This window comes from Glycine soja, chromosome 15 (assembly GCF_004193775.1).
Source record: "Glycine soja cultivar W05 chromosome 15, ASM419377v2, whole genome shotgun sequence".
Classification (NCBI taxonomy): domain Eukaryota; kingdom Viridiplantae; phylum Streptophyta; class Magnoliopsida; order Fabales; family Fabaceae; genus Glycine; species Glycine soja.
In genome coordinates, this window is record NC_041016.1 from 5,640,002 (window position 1) to 5,655,696 (window position 15,695).

At 33.6% G+C, this 15,695-nt stretch overlaps 3 protein-coding genes across 3 annotated transcripts; 1 reads left to right on the forward strand and 2 right to left on the reverse strand.

Moving 5' to 3' along the window:
• Positions 1–1,860: 1,860 nt before the first annotated feature.
• Positions 1,861–2,412, reverse strand: LOC114388093 (DNA-directed RNA polymerase II subunit RPB2-like). The gene is made up of 2 exons (XM_028348427.1): positions 2,347–2,412; positions 1,861–2,238 (listed from the first exon to the last, which is right to left on the reverse strand). Exons 1-2 carry the CDS (start codon positions 2,410–2,412, stop codon positions 1,861–1,863), a joined length of 444 nt encoding a protein of 147 aa, XP_028204228.1.
• A 6-nt stretch (positions 2,413–2,418) lies between these two features.
• Positions 2,419–3,154, reverse strand: LOC114388094 (DNA-directed RNA polymerase II subunit 2-like). The gene is made up of 3 exons (XM_028348428.1): positions 3,104–3,154; positions 2,890–3,021; positions 2,419–2,580 (listed from the first exon to the last, which is right to left on the reverse strand). The coding sequence occupies exons 1-3, from the start codon at positions 3,152–3,154 to the stop codon at positions 2,419–2,421; spliced, it is 345 nt and encodes a 114-aa protein (XP_028204229.1).
• A 6,672-nt stretch (positions 3,155–9,826) lies between these two features.
• LOC114386528 (probable 2-carboxy-D-arabinitol-1-phosphatase) lies at positions 9,827–12,786 on the forward strand. Its single transcript, XM_028346544.1, has 7 exons — positions 9,827–10,138; positions 10,206–10,363; positions 10,641–10,760; positions 10,847–10,946; positions 11,307–11,446; positions 11,531–11,610; positions 12,264–12,786. The coding sequence occupies exons 1-7, from the start codon at positions 10,012–10,014 to the stop codon at positions 12,388–12,390; spliced, it is 852 nt and encodes a 283-aa protein (XP_028202345.1). The 5' UTR covers positions 9,827–10,011; the 3' UTR covers positions 12,391–12,786.
• The last annotated feature ends 2,909 nt before the right edge of the window (positions 12,787–15,695 follow it).

Below are 15,695 nucleotides of genomic sequence, written 5' to 3' on the forward strand. Positions count from 1 at the left end.
ACAAAAATATAATTTATATTTATAAGAATGTAATTAATACGAAAATTTTTATGGAGATAATATTAATATTTTTCAATTTTTTCAGGGACCCCAACACATATTTTATGTTATATATATAAAACCAAACCAATTGTAAAATCCATTTAACCCGTTTTTTTCTTCTTGAGAAGAAGACAAATTATCTGCTTAGCTTTTATAAGAAGCTTTATTTTTTGATTTTTTTCATTAAAAAATAATTTGCAATTTAAGAATTTTTAAATTAGGATAAATTAAATTTCATTCAGTTGAAGTTTAAGAGTTTGAACTTTTGAACAAATAAAGAAGTCATTACTTATTCCAATACATTGAACTAATTGCACATTAAAAAAACATGATATGTAAATAAGTAGAACACAGTAACCTCTCATCATCTAACATATTCCGCGGATTATGAAAATATATTTAGCATGACAAAAATGGCAAAGCAATAAAGATATGGAAATGAATTATCCTGCCAAAGAAAAGATATGGAAATAATTACGATGTGTGGTTCACTGAATAAAAGCAAGTGACCTGAATCTTGAAAAAATGTATTTTGTTACCTTTTGTATTTAGGGGAGGGGCCACAGCGAAAACTTTTTCTTTTTAAGGTCAAAAGACTCGAAACCCTTTTTCTTTTGTTTTAAACTATGATAAAATGCGTTCCTCATTTGCACCTAGCTACTATTAACTAATGACGAATTTGATTTAAAATCTGTCAGATTTACATGAAGGACAAGAAGTGAACTCACACGAAATTAGAAATAGTGGAAGCTTTGTTATATTCATTCACTGACAGGGCTTATATACATAGTGGGCAAGTATATCAGCTGCTATACATGAAAGTAACCTGTGACAGAATTAACCAGCTGATTGATGGAAGAGAAATGACATCTATATTAGGCTCCCTTCTTTTTGTCTGTTGTAGATTTGACCTCTTTAGTAAACATTCTTGGAGCTATGTGTTGGTTTTTTGTTCACTTTATTGAGTAAAATTTTAAATGAAAAGATTTGTTTTGTCTCATTTAATTAAATAAAGAGGGATTAGATTAGAGGGATATTTATTTATGATGGAAAAATAATTATAAAACATTGAAAAAAAAGAGAGGAAAAATGATGATAACTTTTTTATATCCATAAAATATTTTTTCAGATTCCAATTACAGATTTATTTACCGGTGGATTGAGATGATTTTTGGACACTGTGTTATATATATATATATATATATATATATATATATATGTGATATTTCAAATTATTCAGTCGGATTGTCAAAACGATATCCGGAAAAAGATAAGTATTTTGCATGCTCTGTTATACATTTTGGGGTTTCATCTTCTTGTTTATATTGTAAATATTGATGTTTTATTTTGATTTGACTGTTTGTAACACTATTTCAGTATATTTATTGGAGATTATCTTATACCTTTATTGATTATAGTAAAATTATTTATTTGATTTGGATGATCCGTAATTTTTACTCTTATATTAAGAGGTTTTCCTGATTAAACAAATTATATTTCTTGTGTTTTTAATTTCTAATTTGAACTTTATATTTTATTGACTCTTCACACCGTTTTTAAAATTTTAAAAAAAATTATTTATGCGGCTTATTATTCTATTATTAAGTTTGTTAGTGTGTCTGACATGTTTCCCATAAGAATCGCCATAACCATTTTAGAAGGCAGCTTGCAATCATAAGGAATGTAAACCTAATCAAAAGCATAAGAATTTAGCACAAGGACCCTTAGACTAAGACTAAATAACCAGAAAAGAAAAACGATCATTCATTCACATGAACAATGTCAGTTTTGTTCTTGCAACCCCAGCACTCGAAAGTTTTATTCTTGAGATTTGCAATAGCTACCAAGCCACAAACGCTCACACACATGGACCCTGCATACATCACTTTGATCAACCAGTCTTTCCTTTAGGAGGTGAGCAGTTCCATGAGCTACCATGCAATCTCGTTCCATCTCTCCAAATCGGAGACCTCCATTTCGTGATCGTCCCTCAGTAGGTTGCCTCGTGAGGATCTGCACAGGACCCCGTCCACGAGAATGGATCTTGTCATCAACCATATGCTTCATTCTTTGGTAATATGTAGGGCCAAGGAAAATCATTGCGTGGAGACGTCTCCCGGTATGACCATTGTACATAGTCTCAAAACCACTCATTTGGTACCCGCATTTGTGTAGAGCTTTGCTGATATTATCAATCTGGATTACAGTGCTAAAGAATATTAAACTTGCACAATGTATATTCAACCAAATGTGTCTAGAGATAAACCTACAAACAAGAAAAATGGATGAAAAAATGCTACTTACAGTAGTAACATCTGTAAAGGGAGTTCCATCTCCTTCTATTCCCGTGTGGGCTGCCACCTTCCCCATGATACATTATTCAATAAGCTGACCAATTGTCATTCGAGAAGGAATAGCATTCGGATTGATAATAATATCAGGGGTGATGCCTTCCACAGTCCAGGGCATGTCTTCTTCTGTATAAGTCATACCAACTATCCCCTTCTGACCATGTCTACTACTGAATTTGTCACCAATCTGTGGTAGTTGAACACATCTCACTCTTACTTTCACCAATCTCAATCCTTCAGCATTTGTTGTCAGCAGAATATACAAACAAATAGGCAATATTGTTATAATCCATCAATGAAAGAAGTAATTCTAGGAATTCTGGTTTTTAGTATACATTAATACGCTCTTACTTCACATACAAACATTTGTTTTTGTCAAGTAACTCCTTAATAATTAAAATTTAGAACCTCTCATTCACTATGCGTTCATAACATATATATATAGGCTCAAACTAAACATACAACACATTAAAGTAAAATATATTGATATACTTACTCGATCAACAATTCCGGTTTCACTATGACGTAAGCTTATGCTGTGATCACGCCTTGTGTAACGTAATACTTGACCTTGGGATATAGGGGTAGTCTTTCCAATGATAACATCGTCACCGGACACTCTTGTGCCCTATTTCATAATAATAAATTATTTCAGTTCTTGTAAAATTTAATGGGGGCAGGCAACAAAGTATAAATTCAGACATGCTTACTGGTGGCACAAGACCATCATCATCCAGCTTATCATAAGAACCATCTTTCATGTCATGCAAAATAGAACTCAGTAATAAACCACAAACAAGAAACCATTTTTTTTTCGGAATTGAAAATCCAAATCAGGAATAGTCATTCGCCACCAGAGCCAAAATTCTCACCATGGTGTTAGCTCTATCTGGACGACCAAAACTTTCCTTGACCAGGGTTCCCATCTTCTTCTCTTCGTCTCTATAAAAGTTAAGAATGCGGCATATCATAAAAAACACAAACACGGCAATCAAAAAGAGGAAGTGTTTAATTATGCGAAGCACACACACCTATATGAACCACGGTCTATTGACGATTGGTTCATGATGACAGAATCTTCTTGATTATAACCAGAATAACAGGCAATGGCCACAATGGCATTCTAATACACAAAGGGTAAATATATTAGAATGTTTTAATCATCAACATAATGATAAAAATGATAGTGATAAAGGAAGCAAGAATTTACAATTCCAGCAGAGAGTTGACGGAAATGAAGATACTCCATGGCTCTTGTGCTGATCAGTGGCTTTTGTGGATAACATAAAACATAGGCAAGGTATCCTAAGTAATGGAGAAAACCATCAAGTAAATTGCTGTATCATTCAAGTGTAATACAGACAGAAGAACAGGCACACATAATTGCAATAACAAGCAAACAATACCATTCGAAGCTGGTAGTTGGTAGCATATATTTCCATTGCTTGCTTTCTCATTGCAGACTGTTACGTATTACGTGGGGACTGATTGCACCAGCCAAAGGTTAGTGAGATGGTTAATGTGTATTAATCAGAACGAGTACACGAAAAAAAGAAAAAACAACCATATTTACCTGATTGTGATCAGGAAATGGTATATTGGAAGCACATACACCCAAAATCAGCGACGGGTGGATTTCACAATGAGTGTAAGTATCAGAAAATGCTTCTTCTGGATTGATCCTAGCTTGTACAAGATCCTGTAACAATTAGTCAATAATAAATTTTTTTGTTGCTTTATAGCCTCTTAATTTGCATTGAGGAACATATATTTTTCATATCTAGAATTATAGTACTAAGTACTAACTACTAACACTAATTGTCATGGAAATCATCGTAGTCTCTTCTTCCGTGTCAATATATTCTATAAGGCCCTTGGACATCAGAGCATGCCATCCACCCTCTTCAGGGTATTCCTGTAGAAATTGAATAATGAGTTAAGCAATTGCTAAAACAATATCAGCTCCTAAGATACGCAAAAGTTACTACTGGCTCACTTGTTTTAAAGCATTAATATCCTTCTTCTTTTTGAGAAGCCTTTGCTTATCCACGATGAAAAAGGACGATTGGAGCGACCATAAAGACCGTGTACGACATTTTGGGGCTTAAAGGCGAAAATATTAAAGAGTCTTTTTTTTACAAGAATTTTAAAGAGACTTAATATATTATATAAAATATCAATTTTTATATTAATCTTCTAGTTTTTTTAACTGCAAAATCATTTATCAGAGTTTTATAATCTAGCAATTCTAACACTTCACTTTCAATAAATAAAATAGCTAACTCATTCAATCTATCTTGTAACATTGTTGATTTTAGATATGATTTAAACAATTTTAATTTTGAAAAACTTCTTTCAACAGTAGCAACTGATGGGATTGTCAATAAAATTCTATATGCAATGTAAACATTTAGAAAAGAATCTAAAATTTTAATATAACTCAATACTTCTATTGGTATGTTAATTTCTTCTCTTAACACTTCTCTTAGTACTTTCAATTTTGAAAATAAATCAAGATCATCAATATCAGAGTATTTATTAAACCTTAAAAACTTTTCAAGATTAATACAATATTTTTTCAATTCATCCTCATCTAAAGCTTTAATTTTTTTGGAATCAAATAAAAAACCAAAAATAGTCTCATATTGTAAAAATTGTTCAAATTGTGTCTCAATATAATTAATTGATTGATCTAATATGTATAAAAAACACTCAACGAAAAGATTCTTCAGGTGAATGTGTGATCTCATTACTAATATTTTCATCAAAATGAGATTTTTTATGAATTTTACATTTTTCAAGAAAAGATTCTTTAGATGAAAAAAGTAAAGAATGGAATTTGGAAGGTGAGATACGTTGGTAAGGGAATTGGGATGGGTTAAACAAAAGTTAATAGGGATTTATTTTTTTGGGATAAATAAAATACTTTAAATAACATTAATTATGATATTGGTTAATTTTTAAAATGATGATATTAATTGACTAATTTTTAGAAAAAAGAGAGATTCTAAATTATTTTATTTTGATCAGTTAAAATTTGTTAATAGTTAATAATAAAAAAAAATTTAGGAACCTAAAAAAATTTTTTTTTTTAGCCTTATACTTATGCCTAATTTACCTTGAACTGGACACGGCCCTCCATAATCTGTACATATGCGCAACTCTTTAAGACGGATATCTCTGACAATCCCAACTTCAGTATTAACATGAACCTGTTCCACATATCATTGCAAAACATCTAAGCACTTTTAATCAATGAAATCCAAAAAGATAATAAAAAAAATAATAAATAATGGCTATTCAGATGACTCAGTTAAGAGGTTATCAACAAAGCAACTATTTGAAAAATGGACCAATACTATGGCCTCTAGTAGAAAAATATAATGAGTACTCTTATACACACGTATGGGTTTTCATATAAGCAGCCACATCAGGCTGTGTTGGGATTAAATTGTTGGGCCCAGAAGAGTAAAAATGGAAAATAATGCTTCTGGTTTTTGGTTCACAGATCTTCATATCAACACCCAATATTATTTATCTTATCTGTCAAATGATTCATCTATGCATGAATTATCTCCAACTTGAAATATCTCACCCAAAAAAACTATATATTCCTCTTACAATAAGGGGTGCAAGCATGCAAGGTAACCATTGCAACATCAGCTTTCAATGATTGATTGATGATGTGTGTTATTACTATATCAAGGGGGGGAGGGATGGGAATCATTAGTGAAATGATACTTAACCGACGTCTCAGCTCTCTCAATGTTGTCACCAATTTATCAGGGTCACGATGGATACCCATCCAGCAACCATTCACAAAAACTTTTGTGGCTTGGGGAATAACTGCAGGAGAAATTTCCTATGTGGAAGGAAAATAAACAAATTTAAATACAGAAATCATAGAGACAAACAAATTAACTTTGTGCAGGATAGCCATTAACCTCGAAATTCTCAATGCCCAATTTTCCCAAAATACTCCAGAATAGGATTTTCAGCTGAACCAACTGTTATGCAGACCATTAATGCCAGATTCTTCATTAGTCCACAGGCCTATATAATAGCCCAATCACACTCATAAATACCAGAGAAAGATGAGTTCCTCATAACAAGTAATACAGGATTATGCTTGGAAAGCAAAATTCACACTTGTCCTTCAGGTGTTTCTGCTGGACATATCATTCTCCATTGTGAATTATGCAGTTGTCTTGGTTTGGCCAACTTCTCTGGAATAAAAAGAGGAAGGAAGAAAATAGTAAAAATTACAACTTAGACGAACAAGCAATATTGCAATAGTGCATAATTTGTGAGTGAATCTAAAGAAATAACTGAGAGCACATTACCATGTTGCATATTTGCATTAATGATATTAATTTATGCAAGCAATGCACAAGTGGGGAGGGGAAGATTGAAGGCTGGGTCGTGCTTGGATAGCGAAGAAACTTTACCTTCACTTCCTATTGGGGAATTCAGTCTTCGCAAGTGAGATAAAGTGGATGCATAAGTTAAACGATTTAGTACCTGAAGCAGAAGATAAAAAAAAGATCAGACTTATTTCTTCTATAGAAGACAGCAGAACTCTTACTTGAATCATAATGCAATAAATTATATTCAAACCTGTGAAACTCCAGCTTGAGTCCCTGCCGCATTCGGTTGCCCCCAATTAACAGTAGCAAGTGAGTATTTAACTATAAAGCACCGACACCGACACGGACACCGAACACGACACAGATACGGACTCGTGGACACCTGTAATGTCCAAAATATAGAACGTAGTACGGGTGTCGGACATTGACACGGACGCGTAACGGACACTGGACACGGCAAGGGACTGAAGTGTCCGTACTTCATAGGTATTTAAGTCCACTTGTGATGGTGGTTACTTTGATAGCAAATTGCATATTGACATCTTTCCCATTATCACCCTGGCTGTAAGCAAGTAATATACAAAATCAGCATAACCCACCTGCTGATTTTGAATAACAAATGCTTCTTCCAGGGAAGGACGAAGCAACTCCACCATTTGAGTATCCGAGAAGTCATAGCTTATATGTTCAAGTATGTGTTTGTCAGGAACAATCCCCAACGCTCGAAATACAATAACGATGGGAATTTCAGTTCGAATGTAAGGAAGAGTGGCGCATATATATTGCCCCGATGAACCCTGAAGGAGTGAAAACCCATAAAAAAATCAGACACTGCATAAAACAAATAGCAGCGAAAAACAACTTGCCCAGAAATGCCACATTGCAGAATTAGCATTACCCCTCTGGAACTAGTCCGAGAGAGCATGCGCACAAACATAGTACTGGGCGATCAGTTCTGGGACTCGGCCGTGGACCCAACTTCAGTCACCTAGGCTTACTTGCTAGATTGGTTCTTCTTGAACACATAGACATGATTAGTGCTCTTCCTCTCCTGTCCTGTGCAATCAGAACCTTCTCACTCCCATTAATAATGAAATACCCTCCTTGATCAAACGGACACTCTCGAATCTTATTGAAACCGCTCTCCGAATTCTTTGACGACGACAAATAACTAGACCCAAGCATTATAGGAACCTAAGAAAAACAAGAATCTTGAGCATTCAATAATGAAATTAAACCTAACTAACACATCAAAAGCTTTTATGTTACAGACCGACCTTGCCAATGAAAATTTTGGGGAGATCTTTAGTCTCAGTGAACACTTCACCATCGTGGCCCTTCTTGATGACTGCCTTGTAGACATTAACATTCCCTAACCTAGCAGGCATGGGATACATCCTGGCAGTTTTGCCGTCAGACTCCGTCATCATTGGCTCACTCAAGTAAATCTTGCCGAATCTGAATTTGTAAGCAGCCTGCAATTGAATTAATCCATCGTCATTGTTAACCTAACTAACAGACGGTGCAGAGTAGAAGTTGAAATGAAGTAGGTACCTCAACGGGATCGGATTTGTGAGCGGGATTGTGCTGATTCTTGGGTCGAATTTCAATGTACGCAGAATCGTCGACGATTTCTTGCATGATGGTCTGGATGATGAAGTGGTGGAAGGAATCAAGTTGTTGACAAACGAAGCCTTTCTCTTCGAAGTAAGCAGATATAACGGTCCACACATGTTCTTGTGTGATCTACCGGTCGTCTTCCAAATCCATGTTTCTTCAGTTCTCTCTCACACTTGACATTGGTTAGTTAGTTAATTAGCTTTTGAATTTCTGTTGCACTGTGCGTGTTGCCGCCGGAACATAACGATTTTATTTTATACCTGCCAATTTCTGGCGAGTCGGTTAGACGCGAGAAATTCTTTCAAATCCATGCTTCTTTAGTCTTTACTATTTTCTCCACTACACATTTTTTTTTTCCAATAATAGGAGAGAAGCATTGATAAATGATGCCGAAAACAATTCTCGTGACTACTTTGTTTGGAAACTTTATACTTTTTTTTATATATTTTGTTTTCTTTCAATGAATTTTTCTAATTTCTCTTATTTCATTGTAACTATTTGGTTTGTTTAAAAATATTTCCCCTACTTTGTTTTTTCTTCTTAATTTTTATTCGGCGAGTTGGGAAGATAATAAGGTGAGAGCTAAAGAAGTATTTGTAGTTTGTTCAAATAGGCCTACTTCACCAATAAATTGTTAGTCCGAGTAATCTTGAATTTAATCTCTTTAAGTAAGGTCTCAGATTCGATTCTTTAAATGAAAAAATGTAATTAAAAAGAGAAATTTCATTAAAAGTGACCAATTAGATTAGTTATTAGCAAAATTAGTAAATACTCTACACCAATATCATGGTGATAAAAAAAGGCTAGCTCATTTAAAAAATCCAAGGCCTAGCATGTTATAAGTCATATGCTTTTTTAAGTATGTGGTTGTTTTTTTAGGTCTAATATAATCTTTTTGAAAGTCTAATTTGACATATTAGTTTGTTTAAAGGCATATTTGATATTAAATTTTTCAGACATACATACTTGACCTATCTCTAGATAGGATAACTACCTAATAAGCTAATGAGAAAAAAATATAAAGTATAAAATTTAAAATAATTATTACTTAAGATGAGACAAAACGGAAAATGTAGGTTGGATTTTATGTTTGACAAGTAATTTGTTTATATGACATAGACCTATTTTTAAGGTCTAATTTAAGGACTAATTTGACATTAGGTGGTACGATATGACATAATTATTACACTTTTATTATAATTTTTAATTATATAAAAATAAAAATATATCTTATGCAATTCATCTTCTCCGAATGGGCCATAACTTTGATGGGCCGAGTCCAAATATAGTGTAGTAGCATTCTTTTGTGGCTGTTGCTTCCAACACTCTTTCCATAATGTTTTCTTGACCTTTCGGATTGGTGATTTGGGAAGCAAAAAAAGGAAGTGCATTCCATAATGTAATTTAACATTTTGGATTGGCCATTCTGAAAGACAACAAGGGAGTGCAGGAAGCAACTGGGAAGTGCATGAAACAATAGCCTTCTTTTGGAGTGTGGTCTTGGGACACTCTTAGGAGTCCTATGTTTGGGCCTGTAGAAGGAAGAGATGAAGGAAAGACGATGTAGCATCATGAGCATGAAACAGGAACCACAACCACAAGCTGAGGCTGTGTGTGTCAGTTGATGGAAAATGGGGACTTGTGGGATTGTCTTGTTGACCACAGCTTCCCCTAAGCCATGGCCACTTCGGAGTTCGTCACCACGCGCTCTTCCCGTTCCCCGCATTCGCTGCTGCTCTGTTTCAGAGCTTTCCCCAGGTCTATTATTGTCTTTTCTTCTGCCCACTTTACTAATTAAAGTTAATTTTCTGGTGCCTTCTTGCAGATAAGCTTCCAACTAGTATTGATTTTTCTGTAACTGGTGGGGCATATGATTTCTCAAAAGCAACAACATCACTAACAAATGAGTTCATCTCTTCACCAAAGAAAGTAACTCTTTTAAGGCATGGTCTTAGCACTTGGAATTCAGAAAGTAGGATTCAGGTTTGCATTCTACTTTCAAGTTACTAGCTTTATTATCGGGTTTGGGGAAATGGCTTGGTTTGCAAATGCATGGATAATTTTTCTCTCCTTTATTTTCTCATTCTGAAATGCCTTGTTGGTCATTTGAACTGTACCGAGTGCTGTTAAAAAATTTGAGTACCCTTGTTTTTTAGGACTGAACTCACTGAAGTTTTGGTTTGTTATTTAGATGTTTCACATTCAACATCATTTACTGCATATGCCATCCACCGTCATTAAATTGATCATATGTGTTCAGGGAAGCTCAGATTTGTCTGTATTAACTGAAGTTGGGGAAGAGCAAGCAAAAAGGTGCAAGAAAGCCTTGGAAAATATATACTTTGACCAGTGTTTTGCAAGTCCAATATCTCGTGCCAAGGTTAGGGGCTAGTGAAATTTTATTTCTCATGCTTGCTAATACTGATATCATCATTTTATTAAAATGTTTGGGGGTGTTTGATGTAGCAAACTGCTGAAATTATATGGCAAGGAAGGGAAAAGCCATTGGTTTATCTTGATTCCCTTAAAGAGATATCTCTCTATCACCTTGAAGGCATGAAAAATGGTGAGACTGCCTCTGCTCGACTCGAAAATTCTGAACAAGTATCTTTTTACGTGTTTGTGGCTTTACTTTTTGCCTGTTTACACACTTTCTTACTTTTGAGGAGTCAAATCCTTATCGTACATTGCATTTGCCACTTCAATGTTGACGGTTGAGATGCTTCAATTGATTATTATCTTATCATTATTTACAGCTAACTTTTGTACTTTTTGATAGGAAAATTAATTTCACTTGCCAAAGTTAATGCTACTGAGTGTTGATAACATGTTTTCATTTTATATCACTGTTCTATCTGTATCATTCCCACCATTCTTTATAATTAAAGTATTAAACTAAATCAATATGTTCCTAATTTGGAGGCAGCGGATGCTAAGCAAATATATCCCAAAGAGTATACAATCTGGAGAGAAGATCCAGCCAATTTTATCATGAATGGTAGATATCCTGTACGAGATCTCTGGAAAGCTGCAAAAGATTGTTGGAAGGAAATGCTGTTGTCACCTGTAAGATTTCTTTGTAATTGATACTTAGTTTCGCAAGTGATGATTTGAAAGTTTTCTTCCAGCAAGATTTATCTTAATATTCAGGGAGAAAGCTTTCTGGTTGTGACTCACAAATCTATACTGAGGGCATTAACTTGCACTGCTTTAGGCCTAGGCCCAGAGAGGTAAGAATCGTTGGTTATGCAATTAAATATTTAAACTGATATTGGGCCCACTTAGTGAAAAATGTACTTTGATTTTATTTGAGTTTAAACCTGCACTATTAGTGTAAAAGTTTGTACATTTCCAATCAATAAGAAATAATGATTTGTACGACTTTAAAGGTAAACAACAATTTTATCATATTTAACATTTGTGATTGAATAACATTGTAAACATCTATAGTGTGAGTGTATGAATTATTTATTCATTTTAGTTTTACTGGCTATTCCTCTAGTTAAAAGAAATGCCAAGCATTTAGCTTTGATATATACTTCCATATCTTTTTTAGGCTGGATAGGTTGATAGTATTGACAATTTTATTATGTTATTGTTGTTTATTGTAATACATTTTGCAAGTCAAAAGATAAACTTATCAGGTGTTGTTTCCACTCCTACATCTAATGTGTGGATTTCAACAGCCCTCTTTCCTTTTTGTTGATTATTGGCTCAGTTAATAGTCTGGAATGGATTACAGAAGTTAATGGTTGATTGAATGGCTGAAACTTATCACTTCTTTTTGACTACTTTAAATTTGAATAGCTTGCTTGAAATGTCAACACGACCTCTTGCCGCCATATCTAGCAATTGATATTTTGGCATTGATCATAATATTCAGGTTTCGATCTATTGATATCAACAACGGTGGGATATGTGTATTCAACTTCAATGTCAGAGGAGAAGCAATGCTTGACGCTTTAAATACGACGGCTCATATGTACAGTGATCATGTCTATCCTGGCTAGTGCAAACTTACATTGAGGAAGACAACAATTGTCATTCTTTATCGTTGATTGAAGTAACCACGGAACAACACCAGTGAATATTGGATGTAGAATTTTTCTTTTTGATTATATGAACTTCCGAATCTTTGGCAAGTGGGCAGATCCAACTATGAAGCAGGTTCGTAATATAGCAGGGGCATTTGACATAGCCTTCCTCCTTTGATATAGATACAGAAAAATTAAAGTACTACTATAATTTATGCAAATTAATTACGGGATTTCCAACACTTGGTGTACTGAGTTTATTCAATCTCGTCAATGTTGTTTGATGCCGCCGCGTCTTGCAAATCTAGCAAACTCATCATTCTTTTAATGATAAATATATTGTTTAATGTTGTATAATTTATTTTAAATGAAGATTTTTTTTTGGATTGCAAATGTTAGTGGTTAGTTCTCCCCCTTTCGCTCTCTCTTCATCATTAAATTAATCTTATATCTCTATTTTACATCATTAGATTAATGAGTAACGTATCAAATTAGTCTTTCACTTTTGGAAGCGCTGTCAATTTGGTCCCTAAAATTTAAAAAATATCAAAATGATCATCGACTTTATATTCCGTTTGTTACGTTAGTTCCTGTCGTCAGTAGTCTCTTAACACCGTTAGTAGATGTGTGATGTGACATGTTAAGTGCCACCTGGATGACACGTGGTAAGCGTAATTGGGAAATAAGCAATGTCACGTCATAGAGACTAATTTGACATAATTTTAAATTTTATATTGGAAAATGAAAAGTCAACTTTTGTATATAGTGTCAAGTTGATCCCTAATAGTTTTCAGTCTAATTGAAAACGTGATGAATTCTTTCACCATTTTCTTCTTCTTATGGTTGAATGATAGCGTTTCTGTGCTAGGTCCACGTCGATCATCGCTCTCCCAATGGTGGTGGTTGTCATTTTTCGTCACCCTTCACTGTTCATTGACGCAATCGGTGCTTTTGTGTGTTCCACGTCGATCATCGTCACCCTCCAGTGTTGATTGACACAATCGATGCTTTCCAGTAGAGGTAAGGGTTTTGTTTTTCATTGCATTTGGTCTTGCTATTCGAATGGTAGCTCTTCTAGACTTCTATGACAATAGCAAAGATGGTTTAACATGACATTCCCCCTTGTGTTTGAATCAGCAGACATGGTAGACCACAAAATAATAGAAGAAGAACTACAAAGATGGAGAAAGATATAAGAGAAGAATAAAACTTGGATGAGAGTATGAGTAGGAGGAAAAATGAAATGAAAGCGTGAATGTTAAATAGCCGTTAGGGTTTTAACATTTTTGAGAAAAAGATGATCACCTAAATTATGTCATTTTAGTCTTTTTAATGTTAATTTAGTCCCTCTTTACGTGGTAAGTAGAAGAAACTGTTGTGTAAGTTACATGTGTGCGTCGAGGTGACACTTAACGTGGCATATCACACATTTACTATCCGTGTTAAGAGACTACTAACGACAGGGACTAACGTGACAAACAGAATATAAAATCGAGAATCAATTTAATATTTTTTAATTCTCAGGAACCAAATTGACAGCACCTCCAAAAGTGAGGGACTAATTTGGTACTTTACTCTTAGATTAATCTTATATCTCTATTTTACATGAAGATTTATGTAATCTACTTATATAAATATCTTGTCTAGGGATCAAAATAAGTCTGCAGGCAATGTTTGTGTGCAGGTAATAATGATAGAATGTCTACTACAATTTATTTGACGAGGTATCAGAATAAACCGGGGTGGTGGCGTTAGTATTGCCGTGTGGGTAAGGTAAGAAGAACACAGCCGTTTTAGATTTAATTAATGTGGGGAATGTTATACTATGTTGCGTAATGTTTGGCATGTAATTCAATTCATGGTTGCGGCTATTCAATAAATGTAATTTTTTCCGTTAAATTAGAGCATGCGGGCCAACTCAAAATAATGTTTGTTGCTGTCTTATTTGCATTTTGCGCACTGCTACAAGCATGTGCATGGGACAAAGCCCTAGGCATGAAACACGATGGTGCGTGCTGATTTGCTCACTCATCAGCCAGACCGATAATCAGATTTCACGGAACAATATTCGGAGGGAGGAGCTTTACCTTGTTCTGCTCGGGCCTTACATGGCATAAGAACTTGAGTTTATTTAATAGTATACGTGACCAAAGTCTGTTTAAGAATCGCTCGTATGATATGCCATGCAAAACGATTTTTTTACCTTTTTATTTGGACACAGATACTTCTAAGGATATCTTATACTACTATTACATATTTTTTGTTGCCTAATATACGAACACGATCAGTTGTGATAGGTCCTCAACTCAACTAAAGAAACAAGAAAATTTCATAAAAATAAAAAACAAGATTCCTAATTAGAAAGATGAAGAATGTTTTTCTATTCCATCTCCACAAAGGAAATTACTTAAAAGGTATGAGATGCCTTTCGAGTCTGATTAATAAAATCAAACTTGAAATAATGATTATCTTAAAGCAAGTAAAAGTGGTAGCATATCCTAGATAAATTGTCTTCAACTAGGATTTTTTTTTTTTAGTTTAGTTTGGTATGATTTTCATTTAAAATAAAATTTAAATCAAACTAAATAAATATTTTATAATTTGGTTTGGTTTAATTTGTGTTTTTACTAAAATATTATTTCATTAAGATTTATATAATTTCTTTTCAATTTTTAAATTAAATTACATTAAAAATCTACTAATAACAATATAACTTATTAATATGCTAAACCTTTAGTAATAAAATCTAACAAATTTTCATCAATCTTAAATCAAACATATATTTAAAAAGTCATCTAAAAAAAGTGATATACATTGTATACATAACACTAAAATTCAAGTGGTATACACATAAAACAGATAATATTAACGTAATATAAGTGTTAATATAGGTATTGCGATTCGTTTCAATCTCAAAAACACAAAAGAAAAATTGAACCAAACCAATCAGTTTGAGAAAAAAATCATCCAAACAAATCCAAAAAGAAACTATTTGGTTTGATTTTCGATTTTTTTATTTTTATTTTAGATCGGTTTAAATTTAAACAACCCTATCATCAATCACAGATCAATTGGTGTAAGTTTTTAGCTTAATTAAAGAGTCTCAAATTAGAGTCCTACGTAATAGTTATTAGTTATGTTAAGTAATTGGAGAAAGAGTTTTGTTGTCCCATAATAATCCTATTCAACTTGAATATGATTGTTTCCAATAAAACATATATGTAGTTAAAATAAAAAATCTCAGACCACATGAATTAATCATTGTAAAATTTTTAGCCTAA

Coding starts and splice junctions, on each gene's coding strand:
- LOC114388093 (XM_028348427.1), bottom strand. CDS start 2,412: ATGGGGAAGGTGGCAGCCCACACGGGAATAGAAGGAGATGGAACTCCC. Junction 2,239..2,346: donor CCTTTACAGATGTTACTACT/GTAAGTAGCATT, acceptor ACTGTAATCCAG/ATTGATAATATCAGCAAAGC.
- LOC114386528 (XM_028346544.1), top strand. CDS start 10,012: ATGGGGACTTGTGGGATTGTCTTGTTGACCACAGCTTCCCCTAAGCCA. Junction 10,139..10,205: donor TGTTTCAGAGCTTTCCCCAG/GTCTATTATTGT, acceptor GCCTTCTTGCAG/ATAAGCTTCCAACTAGTATT. Junction 10,364..10,640: donor ATTCAGAAAGTAGGATTCAG/GTTTGCATTCTA, acceptor ATATGTGTTCAG/GGAAGCTCAGATTTGTCTGT.
- LOC114388094 (XM_028348428.1), bottom strand. CDS start 3,154: ATGAAAGATGGTTCTTATGATAAGCTGGATGATGATGGTCTTGTGCCA. Junction 3,022..3,103: donor ATGATGGTCTTGTGCCACCA/GTAAGCATGTCT, acceptor ATTATGAAATAG/GGCACAAGAGTGTCCGGTGA. Junction 2,581..2,889: donor AAACCGGAATTGTTGATCGA/GTAAGTATATCA, acceptor CAACTACCACAG/ATTGGTGACAAATTCAGTAG.